Source organism: Hipposideros armiger, unplaced genomic scaffold, assembly GCF_001890085.2.
Source record: "Hipposideros armiger isolate ML-2016 unplaced genomic scaffold, ASM189008v1 scaffold_141, whole genome shotgun sequence".
NCBI classification, from domain to species: domain Eukaryota; kingdom Metazoa; phylum Chordata; class Mammalia; order Chiroptera; family Hipposideridae; genus Hipposideros; species Hipposideros armiger.
The window spans coordinates 847,537-867,410 of record NW_017731491.1 but is presented as its reverse complement, the minus strand read 5'-3'; the positions used below and the strand labels follow the sequence as shown (position 1 = coordinate 867,410).

At 37.0% G+C, this 19,874-nt stretch overlaps 1 protein-coding gene across 1 annotated transcript in view; it reads right to left on the bottom strand.

Moving 5' to 3' along the window:
- CPD (carboxypeptidase D) overlaps window positions 1–19,874 on the bottom strand; it is a 66,221-nt gene that overhangs the window by 4,616 nt on the left and 41,731 nt on the right. The window contains exons 9-20 of the mRNA XM_019650438.1: window positions 18,427–18,529; window positions 17,808–17,950; window positions 16,326–16,495; window positions 14,979–15,302; window positions 13,044–13,239; window positions 10,693–10,828; window positions 7,145–7,276; window positions 6,264–6,359; window positions 6,094–6,158; window positions 2,183–2,314; window positions 1,453–1,638; window positions 1,049–1,148 (exon numbers count right to left, since the gene is read on the bottom strand). Coding sequence (XP_019505983.1) covers window positions 1,049–1,148; window positions 1,453–1,638; window positions 2,183–2,314; window positions 6,094–6,158; window positions 6,264–6,359; window positions 7,145–7,276; window positions 10,693–10,828; window positions 13,044–13,239; window positions 14,979–15,302; window positions 16,326–16,495; window positions 17,808–17,950; window positions 18,427–18,529 — 1,783 coding nt within the window. The remainder of the gene's footprint in view (window positions 1–1,048; window positions 1,149–1,452; window positions 1,639–2,182; window positions 2,315–6,093; window positions 6,159–6,263; window positions 6,360–7,144; window positions 7,277–10,692; window positions 10,829–13,043; window positions 13,240–14,978; window positions 15,303–16,325; window positions 16,496–17,807; window positions 17,951–18,426; window positions 18,530–19,874) is intronic.

Sequence of the window (19,874 nt, the reverse complement as noted above, 5' to 3'; positions counted from 1 at the left end):
GGTAAAAGAAAATGATAATAAAATCATAATTAAATTAAGTAAATGATGACAGAGCCAGATTTAAACTGTGGCTGAATACTAGCTCCTGTGTTTCTAACCACGAAGTGATTCATACTTTATCCGGGTCAAGCTGTCAAGCTAAGATTTTTTTACTTTAAACACACCACAACATACTCTATGATTTGACCATGTTTCTAATATACCCCTCTCCTTCAACTAAAGATTTCTCCCTCACATACTCTGTAATAAAACTTGGTTATTTTGCGTCAAGTCCAAGTGGCACTTAGAAACAAACGAAGGCTCTTTGTGTGTCAAAAAGACAATGTAACACAATATTTATTATTTTACCACATTGTTTTTCCTTCTGACCTTTCAGTAATTCAAGCAATGGCACACATTAATTTTGGAGAAAACCAATGTTTCCTCCTTTCAGGATCATGGAAAAATAGAACTAACACAAGCTGTCATCCAAGGAACTTATGATCTTAAATTAAAGCAAATCATTCACTGAGTCAACAACCCTTCACTGAGACCCATTACATGTCAACCATGGGAAGGCACTGGGGATGCAGGTAAACTCCCACCTCTCTCAGAGCTTATGTTTTAGTGGGAGAGATTGAATACAGACAAATAAATGACTAAATATATAATATAATGTCAGATACTGATAAAGAGCTATAATAGAAACAAGTGAGGTGGAGATAGTGACAGGGGTACTATTTTAGCTACGGTGATCAGGAAAGGTCTCTCTATGGAAGTGACATTTGAGTACAGACCTGAAAATGTGAAGGGGTTAAGCCATGAAAACATACAGGAGAACAGTGTTCCAGAAAAATCATGTTTAGATAAGGAGACAGTAGAAGAAAAGTGATTAGCTTCAGGTGATTATGGGGGCGATCCATTCTCAAACTGAAATGTCCATTTTTATAAACCAATGTAACCCCAATAAATTTAATTAAAAAAAATGGCTTGTCCAACAAGAAAAAAAAAAAAAAGAAATGCCAGGATTGGTGTTAATTTCAACCACTAAAAATTTAAATTTCTTTACCTGATACAGTTACCACAAGCTCCCTTGGCAAACCAAATATCCGGTTATCTGTGTCAAAGACTATTACCACAGAACTAGCTGCATCATGATGCACAAAGACCTAGGAAGATAAAGGATGAGAATTACGAAAAAGTTTCCTTAAGGTATATTGTATCCCTGCTGTATTCCTACAGCCTTTATAGCAAACCAAAGAGATGATTCACTGTTATCTCAAGTATACAAAATGCTATACAAATTTCCCTTTTGTTGCTAAGGGACAGAAAGATAACAAGATATCACAATCAAGAGTCGGTCACGCTTTTTATTTCTTTATATCTCACAAGCTTTCTAACAAGCGTTTCAAAATAAAATCAAACTGTTAAGAACAAGAATTTACATGACACTACTCAATTTGAGTTTTTTACCTGTGAATGTTGTTGCTGATACCCCTCCGCGATGGCATTGATGTTATGGACACCTGGGGCTAACAGGACATGGAAATAGCCTCCCTCTTTCGTGTGTATCTTTATTCCTTCATTGAGTACAATGACTGCTTTAGAGATTGGTTTTCCAGTCTTGTCTTTAACAACTCCATGAACTCCCTTATGAACCTGAAGAAAATGTTTAAAATATAAATTTATGTTTTCATAATGTCAGATAGTTTGGAGGCAATGGCTTGAGGCATGTCAAAAACAACAAACGAAACACCAAAAGTCCCCCTAAGACTGGCTTATTTGTCCTTCCCCACTGACTCCGACCTTCTTAGCTACTCATTCACTGCTTCAGAGGCATAGAGATAAGAGAAGAGAGAATGCCAATAGAATCAAAGCCTAAAGTGTTAGAACCCAAATCTTCAGATGTGTTTAATGGTTTACTTTACACCACAGTACATCGTCTCTAGTAACTCTGTGTGATATTCAAATGAAAGGACATGCAATATCTCACAGAGTTAAATTACCTAAATTATAGCAGATTCCAGATGTGTGAACTCATGGCACCTATTTAGGCACTATACATTGAACAAAACTCTCCTTTCTATATACATTTAAAACAAATAATATAAATTTTTGGTAAAAGATTAAGAAATGTTTTGATAAAGGTTTTCATTGAACATATTCCTGGGAGTTTGCTTCTAGTTAAAAGGGAAAGACTCACCTCCACCAACATGCTAAGAAGAGATTTTTTATTTTCTGCCCACAAGGAAGGGAGCTGTGCTGCACTAGGGAAGTAGCAGCAGCTTGTGTATACTGTGATTTCTGGACAGTGGCCATAGGTGACACTATAATCCTGGAATAGAAAATTCAAAAACAAATGTAGGAAAATTAATAAGTAAAAGGAAGAGTGAGGCTTCATAATGCAACAAATGGAATAAAAAGAAAACCTGGGTGATGTAAACAAAGAATCTGTAAAACATTTTACAGCAAATATAAATAAACCACTTGGTATTATAATTAGTCACAAACATGGCTGCCCCTAACAGGGCCCTTCAGACCAGGGACTATGTTTAAGTCATTTTTGTATCTCTAGTGCTTCCCACAGTGCCTGGCGGGAAGAGACATTTATTAGGGTTTGTTGAATAAATGAACAAATGAATGAACGAATGAACAAATGAATAAATGAATAAGTACATGCAATAGGCCACACTCCCTCCACATTGCTCTTGGAGTTCTGGAGGTAGAAGCATAAGCACTTGCCCTTGGATACCCTCAAACCTGCAGCCTCAAGCCTGACAGTGACAACAGCCATTGCTTGCATTATAGCAATTGTCCAGGAGCAGGCACTGCTTTGTTGTGGACAGGTTCCCAAACCTAACTTTCATCTTTCCCCCCAAACCTGTTCTTTTTCCTAATTTAGTTAATGGTATTAACTCATTTTCTCACACAGACATGAAATCTCTTGTATTTGACTTCACTTTCTTGCTATCAGCCATATTTTGCCAAATCCTGTCAATTCCACCTCTACAATCAATATCTCTGAAACTTCATCCCTTGACTCCACCACCATTGCCACTGCCCCAGTCTAGGCCTTCATTACTTCTTGTCTAGGCTATTCAAAACCAGTCTCCCTGCACCCCAGTCTCTCCTTCCTCCAAACTATCTTAACCCACTGCTAAGAGATTAGTTCTTCCATAGAACAGCTCAGGTCATAGCACTACATATCTGCTCAAAACCTTCAGTGGCTTCCCATTCCTTACTAAAACAAGGCATTCAAAGCCCCAAACTCTCTTTCCATTCTTGTCTTCCACAGCTCTCCACTATACCTCACAGTCTAACTCAGCTAGACTGCTTACTGACCTCTGGCCATACCACTTCCTCTTTCTGGAATGTCCTGTTTCACCCAAATGTCTTTTCCTCTATGAAGAGAAGGCTACATCTCTGACTAGGTGTAACTGTTTCTGTCTTTAATTTCTCATGGCACGTTGAGAGTTGTTCTCTTCTAAATTAAATCAATTAATTCCGTAACACAGTTATTCGTACAATGGGCCTGAAAGTATATTTTATTTATCACTAATATAACAAAGTGCCTTACACATAGTAAGTTCTTAATAAATAAAGGAGGGAAGGCAGGTAGCGATGGGAATGAAGTTAATTTTCTGGTTGCACATGTGAATGGAATGACAAGCTAACTACCGTCTGACTCCTGACTAATTGGAAGTGGATGAACAACAGATTAAAATGCTATCAGAAAGAAATTAAGGAAGACCTAAGTAAACAGAAAAACATACTGTTTTCTGTAAGAATACAATACTATTTAGATGTCAATACAACCCACAGATTGTATTGTGGGTTGTATTGTAGATAAAGTAATCTACAGATTCAACACAACCCTTAACAAAATTCCAACAGCCTTTTTGTTTTTTGCAGAAAAAGAAAAGCCAACCCTCACATTCAAATGAAATTTCAAGCAGCCTTGACCAGTCAAAACAATCCTGAAAATAACAAAGTTGGAGTACTCACACTTTCCAATTTCAAAACTTACTACTAAACTACATTAATCAAAACAGTGGTAGTGGCATAAAAATAGACATATAGACCAATGAAATAGAATTGGGAGTCCAGAAATAAATCCATACACCTTTGGTCAACTGATTTTTTGGCAAGGGTGCCAAGACCCTTCAACAGGGGCAAGAACAGTCTTTTCAACAAATGGTGCTCAGACAACTAGACTTCCACATACAAATGAAGTTGACCTCCTACTTCGTATCATGCACAAAAACCAACTAAAATCAAATGCAAGAGCTAACTAAATCCATAAAACTCATTAGAAGAAAACAAAGGGGTAAGTCTTCATGACCCTGGATTTGGCAATAAATTTTTAGGTATGACAACAAAAGCATGAACAACAACAACAAAACAATAGATAAATATAACTTCATCAAAATTAGAAACTTCTGTGCATCAAAGGACATCATTAAGAAAGTGAGGGCGGTGCTCACTTTGGCAGCACATATACTAAAATTGGAACAATACAGAGAAGATTAGCATGGACCCTGTGCAAGGATCACACGCAAATTCGTGAAGCGTTCCATATTTAAAAAAAAAAAAAGAAAGAAAGTATGGCGGCCAGATGGCTCAGTTGGTTAAGAGTATGAGCTCGAGCAACAGGGTTGCTGGTTCGATTCCCACATGGGCCAGTGAGCTGCGCCCGAGCTGAGCTGCCGCTGGGCTGCCAACGGGCGGCTGGATGGCTCAGCTGGTGAGAGTGCGTGCTCTTAACAACAAGGTTGCTGGTTCAACTCCCACATGGGATGGTGGGCTGCTTGTCCCCTGCCTCCCGCAACTAGATTGAAAGTGGGACTGGACTTGGAGCTGAGCTTGCACCCTCCACAACTAAGACTGAAGAACAACAACTTGACTTGGAGCTGATGGGTTCTGGAAAAACACAATGTTCCCCTTCCCCAATTCCCCAACAAATTCCCCAACACTGTTCCCTTCCCCAATTCCCCAATAAAATCTTAAAAAAAAAGAAGAAGAGTGAAACAACAAGCTACAGAATGGGAGAAATTATGACAAATCAAACATCTGATAAGGGTTTGGCATCCAAAATATATAAAGAATTCTTGTAACTCTACAACAGAAAGACAACCCAATTTCAAAATGGGCAAAAGACTTAAATAGATTCTCCAAAGAAGATACACACATGGCCAATAAGCACATGAAGAAATGCTCAACATCATTAGTCATCACGGAAAAGCAAATCAAAGCTACAATGAGGTATCACTTCACACCTACTAGCATGACTATAATTAAAAAAATAGAAAATAACTATTGAAAAGGATGTGGAGAAACTGGAACCCTTGTACATTGTTGGTGGGAATGTAAAATGGTTCGGCTGACGTGGAAAACAGTTTGGTGGTTCACCAAAAAGTTAAACATAGAATTAGAATATGACCAGCAATTCCACTTCTAGATATATACTCAAAAGAATTGAAAACACAAGCTCAAAAGATACTTGTCTATGAATGTTCGTTGCAGCATTATTCTCAATAGCCAAAAGGTAGAAACAACTCAAGTATCCATCAACAGATGAAAATGATAAACAAAATGTGGTATATACATAAAACAGAACATTATTCAGCCATAAAAAGGAGTGGAGTACTGATACCTGCTATACAATGGATGAACCCTGAAAACATTATAGTAAGTGATAGAAGCCAGACACAAGAAGCCAGACACAGAGGAGGACAAATATTGTACGATTCCACTTATATGAAATATCTAGACCAGGCAAATACATCAGAGACATAAAATAGATAAGTGGTTACCAGGAGCTGGGGGAATGAGGAGCAATTGCTTAGTGGCTACAGAGTTTCTGTTTAGGGTGATGAAAAAGTTTTGGAAATAGATGGTTTGGAATGGTGATGGTTGCACAATGTAATTAATGTGACTGAATTGTACAATCAAAAAAGATTAAAATGGCAAAAAACCAAAATGCTGTTAGAGGTTAAGTTGAGGGCTATCACATCAAGAAAGCCATGAAAACAGATGCCATTCACTTTGCTTATATCAGAAAAGTCAATGGCCAATATTTATAATTCCATTCTCACTGCATTCTATAAAGTATACCTTCATGCTGCCCAGGTGACTGTGCCATTCTGCTCCACGCATTACTCCTCCTGGAATATTCTCATCTACAAAAGCATTAAGAGATGTAGGATCAACAAGACCGTGAGGCAAGACCCCTTCCCCTGTCCAAAGCAGCAACAACAATAACAAGGGGTAGGGAAAATACTTACCTGATTTATTTGGGCAACTGGGCTGACCCATGTGCATTGATGGATGATTATTTGCATAAAGAGATGCCAAATGCTTCAGAGTCTCTTTGTTTTCCACTACAAAGGAAAAATTCAGAAGTTGGTGGAGAAATCCAAAAGATTTCTCTCTAAGTTCAACTCATGGATACAAATCATCTTCCCTCCTTGCATACCACCGAGGAACTATTATAATTAACCACATGGTTCTGTTTGCCCAGGATAATCAGACTAAGAAGACACACGTCTTGCCTATATGAAAAGGTACTAATGGTTAGTTTACACGACATGCTACCACACCAAAATACCAACTTGTTTTGGTATGTTTTCCTACATTTTGGGGCAACTGTGGCTTAATAACAATATTTCCTTGTACGCTGCATTGAAAACAATGCCAACTATTTCCATATATAATGGCCCCAGAGATATTCAACAAGCAACTGTTTAACTCACCATAAGGTGCAAACAGTCAAGCAGTCAGTCAAGGTTTAAAGCAGGGGAGAGCAATTCTGTATTGTTAGTATTTGGTTACTTATGAGTATATGAGTTTCTTGAGGCAGGCATGTGTCTTATTCACTTTTGTATTCCCAATGTCTATAGACATAATTGCTCAATAAATGCTTGTGGTCTAAACTGAACAGATGTGATGTGATGGCTACACTTAGCTAGGCCATCATTAGATCTAACCACTCCTTTCCAAAGAACTGTTTAAACTATTGATATATGCATACGATCTCATTATTTGCTCAGGGAGTGTACTCAAATGCTCACCATTTTAAAAAAATTTAGAAGGGACATTACCTAATTGGAATTTCCTATCAAAGCTTAAATAGTATAATATATATGTAAAGTGACATTCTACATACCTGTTTGTACTGGCTTGTCATACGGGTATGTGACCAGCACCGAACCACCATCTAAAGCAACAGAAAGACTGAAGTCTTGTTTTTGAATCAAGTTTTCAATGATGGCTTTAGTCTCAGGCTGGGAGGCATTATCTAAAAAATAAAAAAAGTAAAATATAACATAATACATTTTAAAATTTTAGTATGAGTAGCTAAGGAAATATTCTCTACTTGACCACAATCAGAAGGCTAACTTACAAACATAAGCCACTATCTCAAGCAAGAAAGATACATTTTAAAAGGTAGGTTATTTTGAGTTTTACATACTTCAAGACAACATGTAAAGGTTAATAACTCTAAGCAATTTTAAGAAGATTCTTACTGGAAACAAAAAGGGATGGACATATCTTCCTTTAAAAAATAATCTAGGAAATATATAACCTATCTTTGAAACAAAATAAGATTTTCAGAAAGCAGGGTGTTTTCTGCAGCATTGTTTGCAAGAGCAAACAATTAGGAAGAAACTAAATGTCCATCAGTATAGAAATGGTTGAATAAATTAAGAGTGTTGCCACACACTGACAGCATACTAAGAAGCCATTAATACGAATGTTACAGATCTGTAAGTACAGAAAATGGGAAGATGTCAATGATCTATTTAATGAAAAAAGTGGCAGAACAATATATATAGTAGATGATCCTATTTAAGTAAGAAACAGGCCCCTTCAAATCAACATACACATATATTGTGTGTGTGTGTGTGTGTGTGTGTGTGTGTGTGTGTGTGTACGCACATATGGGGAAGGGTAGAGAGAGAAAAATACATCTCTGTATGACTAGTGATGGGATTACCAATATTATTTACTGAATTTCTAAGAAAAAACTTAAATTATTTTGGCAAAGGATAAAGGAGAAAAATTGAAAAAATTTTCTAAATGTCTGTATTCATTTATACCTTATATCTATCACCTAGAATGAAAGTACCCCATTACTTGTCTACAAAATAGGATCAATCTCCTAGCAAAGAGAAATAACATTATCTGCAAAGTACTTTATTTTTGTAATGAATAGTCACCTTTATTGTAATTCATAAATACATCAAAAATGGATATCTTTAATGAAAGCCACCTAGGTTCTCATGGGCTTCTGCTTTCTGTTCATTCAGTTATGTAGTTAGAAAACTCAGTTCACACTTGAGAATGGTGAAAAAGGCAAAGTAATGTCTTAAAGGCAAAGTAATGTCTTAGTATCATTAAGACAACTTTTCACCTCACAGGCATTCTGAAAGGGTCTCTGGGCCTCCCAGGTCCAAGGACTATGCTCTCTCTCTTTTTTTAATAGTATTTTTACTTTTCAATTACAGTTGACATAAAATATTATATTAGGTACATGTGTTCAACATAGTAAATATTTATATAACTTATAAAGTGATCACCCTAATAAATTTGGTACCCATCTGACACCATACCTCATTATTACAATATTACTGATTATATTCCTTATGCTATACCCTACATCCCCATGACTATTTTGTATCTACCAATTTGTACTTCTTAATCTCTTCCCCATTTTTACCTCCTCCCATCTGGCAACCCTCAAAATGTTCTCTGTATCTATGAGTTTGTTTCTGTTTTGTTTGTTTATTGTGTTCTTTAGATTCCACATAAAAGTGAAATCATATGGCATTTGCCTTTCTCTGTTTGACTTACTCCATTCAGTATAATACTCTCTAGGTCAGCAGTTCTCAACCTTCCTAATGCCACGACCCCTTAATACAGTTCCTCATGTTGTGGTGACCCCCAACAATAAAATTATTTTTGTTGCTACTCTATAATTGTAATTTTGCTACTGTTATGAATCGTAATGTAAATATATTTTTGTTTTCCGGTGATCTTAGGCGAACCCTGTGAAAGGGTCGTTGGACCCCCAAAGGGGTCGCGACCCACAGGTTGAGAACCGCTGCTCTAGGTCATTCCATGCTGTTGCAGATGGCAAGATTTTATTCTTTTTATGGCTAAGTAATATTCCATTACATATATATATATATGTACCACCTTTCTTTATCCATCCATCCATTGATGGACACCCAGGCTGCTTCCATATCTTGGCTACTATAAATAATGCTGCAATGAACATATGGATGCACATGTCCTTTGAAGTAGTGTTTTGCGTTTCTTTGGATAAATATCCAGAAGTGGGGTCACTGGGTCCACAAGCCAAGTTCAGCTGCAGCCTGTGCCCTCCTGCCCGTGGCCATCTGGAATGAGCCACTAAGCAATATGCGAAGGCCACCACCTGCGCTGGGCTTGGAGGTGCCTGGGAGAGGCTGAGCTGTGAACTGAGGCTGCTGCCCCTAATGCTGGGCTTGGGGCTGCTCAGCAAGCGGTACAAGGCACACCGAGGTTAGATGTTGCTTGTCTAGGGTTTGTGAACCTTGGAGTAATTTGAGGAAAGTCTACAGCATAAGCTAAGACAGGCCATTTGTACAGAAAAGCCATGGGAAGAAGCCTGGGTGGGCCCACAAGTTGGTTGCGGAGGGGCCTCAGGGAATCACCAAGGGTGTGTCCCTGGTGTCTTTTGAGCCGCTGCCCCAGCACTGGAGCTCAGAGTGAATGAGTCCATCAAAGATTAAGTCTGTGTGTGGGCCCTTTAAGAAAACGCCTGGGTCTCCAGCACCTTCCATCTCACTCAGCCACAATCTGCGCTGGTTTCCACAGCCAGAAGTTGTGGGTACTTCTCTCCCCAGCACTGGAACCCTGGGCTGGGGAGCCTGGTGTGGGACTGGGTCCCCCCCTCACTCCTCAGCGGGGCCCTCCACAGCCAAGATATGCTTCCTGATTTTTAACTGCCACAAACGGATGTGGGACCAGCCTGTCTCATGTTTCTGTCCCTTCTGCCTCGAGGTGGCTTCTGTATATCATTATAGGACTTCTGTTCAGCTAGATGTCAGGTGATTCTAGTGATGGTTGTTCTGTAGTTTAGTTGTAATTCTGATGTGGTCATAGGACTATACTATCTTAATAGAGCTGCCCATGCTCAGTGCCTTCTGGGATTCCTTATAAGTTCCAATGGGCCACCTGACCAATGGAACATTCCATTTCTCTACTGGATGTTAAGTTTCTGGGGCTAAGCCTGAGAATTTACATTTCTATCTTCCTGTTACCCTTTGATTTACTCTAAAGGGCAGTTACTTCTCTTCCAAAAGCAGTACAGTAAAACCTTGGATTGTGAGTAATGTGGTTTGCGAGTGTTCCGCGAGATGAGCAAACATTTCTAATACATTTTAACGTGGTAAACAAGCGATGTCTTGCAATACAAGTAGTTTGTTTCCAGAATGAATTATGCTCACAAACCCAGGTATTACTGTATTATCATTCACTTTACAAACTCCACCTGCCAAATAAAGGACCCAGAAGCTCTGTCAACTGTCTGCAAGTTATGTAAGGTTCCCCTTCTCTCCCCAAAGCAAGTTATTTGGAATCTTGAATGAAGGCAAATGACGTGAATGCAGAGCAAAAGTCTTCCCTCCAAAACTGCAAAGTATTTTAATGCTTAACCATGAGCCTTACTTGTGAAGTCTGTGTCCAGGTCTTTGCCACGAGCATTCGTTTGTCCTATATTTGAAGTACATTCTTTCTCTTGTGCTCTCTCTCGCCCATCTGGATTTAGAGAAGGGACAATCACAATTCTAGTCCTGTCAACCAACTAAAACAGAAACAGAAGTCAATGAATTTATTAGTTGTATGCGGAATCAAAAGGTACCTACCATGCCTCAAATGGAAAATCTTTACTGTTTGTTTTAAACACAGATTTAAAAGGCAGAAAAAAATAAAAATTCTCACTCCAAGTACACTAAAAAAGAAATAAAAAACTACTGTAGAACTAATGTTCCCAGAGACCTCCTGATGACTTACAACAGGGGTCAGAAACCACTGCCTGCAGGCTAAATCCAGCCTTCTGCTTGCTGTTGTAAATAAAGTTTTATTGGCACACACAGTCATACGCATGCCATGACTGTTTTTGTGCTGTAAAGGCAGAGTTGAGTAGTTGTAACACAGAACAACTGTCCCACAAAGCCTGAAATATATACTATATGTCCCTTTATAGAAAAAGTTTGCTGAACACTGCCGTAAATCAATTATAACGGTGAGATTATATTTTCCAGATTAAAAATTGGAATGCATAACCTGACAAATATCAACGTATGCCTGGAAACAGTGAGACAGGAGAGTTGAAATTAGCATGTCAAAAAAAAATGAACTAGGATATTTGTCTTACCCATAATTCCTCCTCCAGATGACCTATAGGCATCAATACCTACATAAGTGGCATGAACTAATTTCTGATATACTTCATCCTATATATTTCTAATAGTAAATCAGAATATGTGATCCCTGGTTTATTTAAAATAGTCTATAATGGTAAATATTTGAGACCCTTTAATTAAATGGTTCTTAAATCTCTCCTGGGGGAGATTTTTTCTAAAGTATACATGTTTGGGTCTCACTACAGGTCCCTGGGTATGTGTATATTTTCTTGAACTTGTCAGACAATTCTGATGCTTAGCTCAAAATAAATGGCAACCTAAAATGATCTAGTTCAAACCCAATTAGACCAGTGAGGTAAATCCTCATAAACTAGGAGTTTTGAAATTCCTGGTAGATTTTTTTACCTAGAGTATATACTCTCTTATAACCATAAGATCAGTAGGGAGCAACTCTTCCCAAATACCAGAATAACTTAAGGAGCTTTTAAAGGAATACTGATGCTTCTGGGGATGAGGCCCAGTCACTGATGTTTTAAAAAACTTCCCAGATGTTTCTAATGTGTAGTCAGGGTTGGGAACTACTGTCCTAGGGACTCTCCCATTTTAAAAAAGAATGAAAAATGTCTCTGAGATACTCCTTGTAACTCACATAAAAAGGTCAATCGAATTTGCTTTGCTGAAGATTGTAAAATACTTTTTGATCAATTCTGATTTAAATTAATCTCACCTAATCCCACAGTTCCCTTCTGATCCTAATCATGACTCAATTCTTCCCAAATTTCTTTTAGGGGAGGCAGTATGGTAGAACACAACAGCATAGGGTTTGAGTTCAATCTGTTTTTACCACTTACTGCCTATGTGACCTCCTGTAACTTATCAAATATCTCTGCCTCAGTTTTCACATGTATAAAATGGAGATAATATAATTACAGGGTTGAGGATTAAATTCTGATACATGTAAAGTACTTGGTATAGAACCTAACAGACATAGGTATTAAATAAATATAAGTTTCTTTCTCCTTTCCTAAATTTTATATAGACACTCCTAATTACTGAGTGTTCTAGAAGGATGAACACATTTTCCCCCCATGTCTAAGACAACACAGAACTAGGTTGCTTAATCATACATGACCAAGCCTCTGAATCAAAGTTCTTCTCTGTAGTCATTGGTAGCTAAAGTAGACAATGCCATATTGCTTTTTCTAAAATCTCTTAGCAGCCAAGGTGTCCAATAATTTTGTATTTATTACATGAAAAGAAAAACTCTTTGTCCTTCATTTCATTTTCCAATAAAGTATCCTAGTTATAAGTAACTAGGAATGGAAGTCCCTCAAGTTAGAATGTACAAAATTGTAAGTAAAGATTGGAAGGATAGCTTGGCTATTAAATAAGAGAGTAGAGGATTGAATGCAAATCTTTAATATATTTTCCTCTATATGTCTTAATTCTATCCAAGAAATAGAATAAAAAGACACTATTAACAATGAGTATATACAAAGATGGTATATTTTTAAAGAGTAAAGTTTATACTGCACTAAAAGCTCCTCTGTGTAAAATGTAACAGGAAATTAAATGTTCAAAATGGTGCCTTTATATCAATGTATTACTGAGCTTTTTCCTTTTAAAGCATGTCAAAACAGGCTATTCTCTTACTTGGGTAACAGCTGGGTTCTTTTTGTAGTTTAGGCAGAGAAATTCTGCCAGAGCCAAAAGCAGTTCAGTTCCAACTGGAGCATTTCCATGGATACCAGCAACAAAACGAATCTTTGGTTCTTCAGGCTCAGATACGTTGGGCTTATTGGATATTTCAAGGGACCAAATATGACGATATTCAGCACTCTGTCCCAGACTTTCAAAAACCAGAAACAAAAAGTCAGCAAGTAATCAAGCATTATGTTAATGCTGACTTATGAAATTTTTTTAAAAAAAGAAACGAAAACAAAACATGAAAAGCCTTACTTAAAAAGTCTTTAAAGAATGAATCATTGTATCAGGAAACTCCAAAAAAATTAGTTTTCTTTGACCAAAGAAAGTCAAATAGAAGTGATATATTATCAGATTCGGGAAAGGTTATGATTCAGTTTTGCATTCCTTCAAATTCAGTCATTCTCATACCATCTTCACAATATTTGTCCTATCTTCTACAATCTACACTACTATTTAGTTAACTATGTCTTCCAAATTAACTCATTTAAATTTTTATTGTGGAAAAATTTAAATATAGACAAATGTAGAAAACCTTACTTTTTAAATCTAGTTAATTTATGTAAATAAGACACTTGATGCTTTACTATAAATGCAGTACCAGTATCACAGTAAAGATTATTTAAAATGATCTGCTTGCCCAAGAGCTCTGATCTTAAGGTTTGCTTTCTTTGATATAAAGGGAGATTTACAAAAGTTAGATAGAAAAAAGTATATTAGCATTAAATTGAGAAGAATTAATAGAATAGCAAAAGTATTGCTTTCTGACGATGCTATTCAATGATATTATACTTAGCACCCATTGGTGGACTACCTAAAACTGTCTTGTGTCCCTCAATTAGCAGGTGTTGTATATTTGGGGGGAAATATTTATCTAAAAAGTTATCTTGAATTGGAAGGTTAAAAATACTTAAGTGAATTAAACCAAATGAATAGCAAAATAATTTCCAATTTTTTGTTTATTTTAAAATAAGGAAGTCAATAAACTCTATGTGGCACTAAGATGGACAATATTAAAACCTGAACTGGGCAGAAATATTCAAGAATTGGGCAGAAATGTTCAAGAACCAGTTGAGGAAAAGAGGTAATTGGTATTGTCAAAGTAAGTATCACTTTTTGCATCTATGAACATTATAAACCAGTATTTGCTGGTATAATTAAAAGGACCAATGAAGAAAAAAAAAGTAAAAGGCTAGATAATGTTCATTAGGTATGTAGTTGAGAATGACAAGCTGAGGGCAAATGTAAATTAAAGGCACTCAACAGGCAAACAACAGGAATCAAGGAAATAATTTTGGAGTAACTGTAAAAAGACCTAAAAGAGGATTGATAATCAAACAGTGAGAGTGAGGCAGAGCAGCCCCGCATAGTGAAGGTGAAGGCTGGCTCAACCATCAGTTTTCCATAAACCAGTGCTGTATATTTTCCGGAGACCCTCAATCACATATATGTCCCCAAAGCTTCAGGGAACAGCAGCCAGGCTTCATTTTCTAATTTGAAATAAAGAATGATCCCTGACAGGTGAGCTCATAGTTCCAAATTTGTTCCTTGCTTCCAGTAAAATTAAACAAAGTAATATTTAGTCGGAACACGAATCTGCAGTTGAAAAGTGGAAAGGAATCAAAGTTATCATTAGAAACAGTAATTTTACATTTCCTGGAGGCACAGGACATAACACTCCAATGCTCTTCACAAAAGTTTTCAAGATTCGTTGTTACAAAGTTCTCTAAGCTTTGTTTCAAAATAAGTGAACTCCAGCTCTCTCTACATTCATCTCCCAAACAAATTACAAGAATGATTCAACATGGCTTATGCTGAATGTAACTTAAAAAAAGAAAGGAAAGAAACAAAGAAAAGGCAGAGCAGTAAAAAGGTGACACTTACCTGGTAAGATTTGTAATATGTGGATAGTTCATCACTAGTCCTCTCAGAAACTCTGATAAGTCTTTGTATGAATGGTATCGATAAAGAGCCAGATTTGAGGAGGAGCGTAACATGAGGGCTTCCAAACCATTCTCAGCGGAAAGATCTTTAATTAAAGTTTCAAACTCTTTAGTGGTTGGATCGCTGGCATCATCAGTGTTGGTGCTGTCCCCCTTTCCTTTCTTTGATTCATTGTTTGAATCTGTTGAAGATCGAACAAGTGTGAAGTTGACCTGAATAGCACCTTCACTCTTCACGGTCACGTTCTTGGTAACTGGATTATACCTGTGATAAAGGAGACAGGTCAGAGCCACACATCTGCAGCTGGAATACCTAAGCCCTGGGCAAAGCGAGCGTGCAGAGGGTATGGGAATCTGTGAGAAAAACGTGGTGCATCTTCCTAGGAGTCAAATTTTTAACTTTGTGATAAGTTAATATTTGTTTTAAACATTAAACAAAGAACAGACATGAGTAGAATGTAAAATATGAATGAATTTTTAAGATTAAAAGAAAGTTTTACTTCAAAAGAAAGTTTGTACTTGTGAATATCCCCATAGCTCTTGGAATTTGCATTCACTTGCTGTCATTAGGATATATGGTTGGAAAAGTTTGAGAGGTACTAACTTCGGACTTTATTTACCAAGCACATCATTCTTGCCCTATTTAATTCCAAGCTGTTTGTAAAGGAGGGGAAAATAAAGAAAAGCAGGTTTTTTTCCATGGGAAAAAAAGGTTGTAAGTTCATTTTCTCTTTTTAAGTACATGTATCTTTGTGGGAAAAAAACCTGTAAAAAAGATGAACATGGCCTTTCTTAGAGAATTAGCAACAAGAAAGACAATTTCACTGAAGCAATAAAGCAAATGTACAATAATGAAAAATGAATGTCTGTGAAAGAGCTTTAAAAGGGTACAAATGTAATGTGGTGGTATTTTGGGACAACATGACTAGGTATGCAGCAAAACAGGAGGCTTTTTTTTTTTCTTCCCTCTACTATCAGGTACTTCCCAGAATAGTTACCAACAGTGAAGGAAGTCACTCATTACGGCTTTACATCTGGACAGGGCACAGGTGATTTGAGAGCAGGGAGGTGGAAGAAGCCACTGTTCAAAATGCCAAATTTCATAGATTCCTTACATCAGGATTTGTGTATTCACTTTGCCATCAGAGGTCAAATCAGAAGCTCTAAACTTCAGCATTAAACTCAGGGTGGCTTAGCCTCTCTCAGGCTTTCTGACAATAATCTTCCAGACTAGAACCATGTCTGCCTTATCCCCAAGCACTGAATTTCAAAGTGTTCAGTCACTCACCCTCGAGCAGATGCTGTGATTTTATAAGTTCCTGGAACCAAGAGACGCCAGTAATCTCCAGTTTTGTAAGTAGTCACTGGGTGATTAATTTCAGCGACACTAATGGTGGCATTTAAGATACCCCTGCCATCCGTGGCATCTAGGACAAATCCTTTGACACCCTGATGAACCTGGATAAAGTACAAGGACACCGATTTCAATGGTAAAGATCATCTAATTATTTTGGAAGCGACTATCTAAAACAACAGATTGTTAATAATGTCAACATGTGGAACAAACAGAAATCGAGGAGTTCAGAGTAAAGCTTAATGTAAACACCCATGACACAAAATATTTCAGTTTTTGAAAGGCTAATTTTTCATAGGTTAGGTCTGTCTTTATCATAAGGAATATAAAAACACATCTGACAGTATCAGAATATAGGACATTAAGAAAACCGGCCTGGCTTCTTTAAAAGGAAAATGTCATTTTTAAAAAATGGGAAGGGCTATTCTAGATTAAAGACAGTAAAGAGATGCAATACTCAAACGCAATGCATGAAACTTGACTTGATCCTGTTCTAAAATATAGCTATAAAAAGACATTTTGGGGTCAAGAGGGGGAAATTTGAATATGTACTAGGTGCTAGATAATATTAGGGAAAAGTGTGAATTTTCTTAGGTCAGATAATGGCATTTGGGGATAGCATACACAATATCCTTATTTTTAGAAGATACATTTTGAAATATTTAGGTGTAAAATATCAACAGCTGTAATTTACATTGTAATAGTTCAGAAAAAAATGTGTGTGTGTATAATTTATATATAAGTCAAGCAAATACAGCAAAATGTTAAAAATTGTTGAATCTAGGTGAAGGAATAGTAGTGTTTATTGTAGTTTTATCTTACAATTTTTCTGTATGTTTAAAATTTTTTAGAATAAAATATTTTTAAAAATTAGTATGCCAACTCAGAGCCTTTAGCCACTCCGTGCAGCAAAAAGAACAAAGCAGAAAAGTACTGGCACAAAGTATCTGTCAGATTATCCTAGTAATTAACCATTATTAGCGCATTTCTTATAGTCTTTACTGATTGGCTATCATGCATAGTCAAATAAAAGGAAATTAATCATTTCACACTAAACCACTGGCAAAAATAAAAAGAATAAAAATATTTCGCCCATAGCCCATCTTTGTATCACTTGACAAATGCTTACATGTGTATCCAATTTATGTTAGTCTTTTACAAAGACGGTAAAAAGTGACCACTGACCATTAAGAACAAAACATTATTACACTGTTGAATCACTTTCAACTCTTTCTCATGCATACAAACAAACTCATTTCCATCCATGAATTTTCTAGATAAGTGTACTGAAACATGAATAAGCCAAATTGGAATTCAAAAGGCTGTATTTTAAAACCACTGCATGAGAACCATATGTACACACAAAAATCTTCTTGCTCTTTGGGGAAATTTCATACTTAACTCCCGACTAGTTACCTGTTTCATAAACTGGATGAGAGATCTTCGATTCTGTTCCCAAAATTTTGGCAGATCATTCTCAAATGGGTATTTCACACAACCGAGTTCAATAGTCACTTCAAAGCAATTTGTTTGTAAATAGTTCCAGTCCTGCATACCACCTAAAGGATAAAGAGTTAAAATCTGTCACTCTGAAGTTCTAACTAACTCAGATCCCAAAGGCAAGCTTTCTATATTACTGGCAAAAAGCCAAATTCATTTTTTCTCAGCATTGGTTGAAAAACAAAATGTATTCATTTGAGAGCTCTTTGATGTTGTGGTACAGGTATTAATAAAACACTTGTGCTTTCATGTTCCAGAAGAAGAATTCAAGTGTAGCTTGCCCTCTTTTTATTAAAATTCTCTGTAATAGCCAGAGGTAAAATATAACACTTTCATCTAATTTTAGTACACCATTTTTACTCAAAGTGCATCCAATGTAAAAATAGTTGAAAAGGTTATTCAAATGTTTTAAACTACTTAAACAATACTTTTTAAAGAATGATTCTCAAAATTAAAAAATTAGTAACAAGCAGCACCATCCAGGGGAACAGAAAATTCATCAAGTTATACGGCCTTAATATAAAAGAATGTTTACCTGGGACATTATACCAACTAGCTCCATTTGTTATTCCATGAGGAAAGTATTCATTAGGATACATATTCTTGCAAGGTCTACCTTGAAACATCTGGGAATTTTCCTGAAGAAAAAAAAAAATCTATTTGTATTTGTTTGTATCTGCATCAAAAACATGGGAAGGATAAGGAAAAATAATAAAAATGATTACCAATAGAGTGTATGTGGGGGTGGGAATGAGGTGCATGGAGCCAGGGGAGGCAGAGAGGCTTTTCAATGTATAGCTTTCTATGTCATTTTGATTTTTAAATCTATTTTTTAAATCAAAATTAAACATGCTCTGTAAAAAAAACCTAAATGTTATTTCTTACAATTAAAGTAATTTAAAACCCAACCCAACTCCTTTATAAAAAAACAAACAAGGGCTGGCCAAGTGGTGCATTGGTTAAGAGTTGGCTTGGGACGCCAGCTCTGAGCAGCAGGGCCCCGGTTCGGATCCCACATGAGGGCCAGTGACGCTGCGTCCTCTACAGCTAAGATGGTGAACAACAGCTCGACCTGGAGCTGGGCTGCCGTGAGTTGCCAGTGACCGTGTGGGCTGCAGTGGGGCTGGCCAGCAGTGGGCATGAGCTTTCGTGAGATGCTGTGAGCAGCCATCCAATGGCCGGTAAGCAACTGCCTCACCCAGGAAGAACGCAATGATAATACCAACATGGGCCAGTAAAGCAACTCCTCCACAATTAGACTGAAGAAAAAAAAGGACAGCAACTTGTCTGTTCCCCTTCCCCGATTCCTCAACGCTGTTCCCCTCCCCCAATTCCCCAATAAAAATCTTTAAAAAAACAAAACAAAACGAACAAAAAACTGTTCATATTCATCCTTTCATTTCATGTTTTCAAGAATCTTAAAGTCCAGAAAAGATATTCCACATACAATGTGCAGTAAGCAGCTTTGTCTGACTTCTAGGGGGACTAATGTGGCCCCTCTGTGCTTGGACTGCACTCTGTATAATTATCTTATCCTGTCACAACTGGTTGCACCTTTTTCTTCTCTAAAGATAACTACTCCTCAAAACAGTTGCGTCTTTGTGAGCTCAGCATCTAGCACCTTGCCTAGCATAGCACACATACAGTATCTGCTCAATGAAGAGTGAAGAAAAAAAAAAAAGAACTACCGTGGAGGCACAAATAAATGCTATTGGAATCTAGAGAAGAGAAAGATTACTTCTGGCTAGATTGGCAGGGAAAGTTTCATGAAGAAATCAAGGTTTGAAAGAAGGTCAAAACTTCATTTCTCTCTTTTGGAAATGGAAAACTACGGAAAAGCGTGAAGAGAAAAATAACAATTTCCCATTTCCCACCACTGAGAATTAACAATTTAACTTCAAAAATATATGAATGACCTCATTTCATAAGCTTAATATACCAATTACAGGCTTACCATCCCACTCCTCTCTTACCAAATAAAAT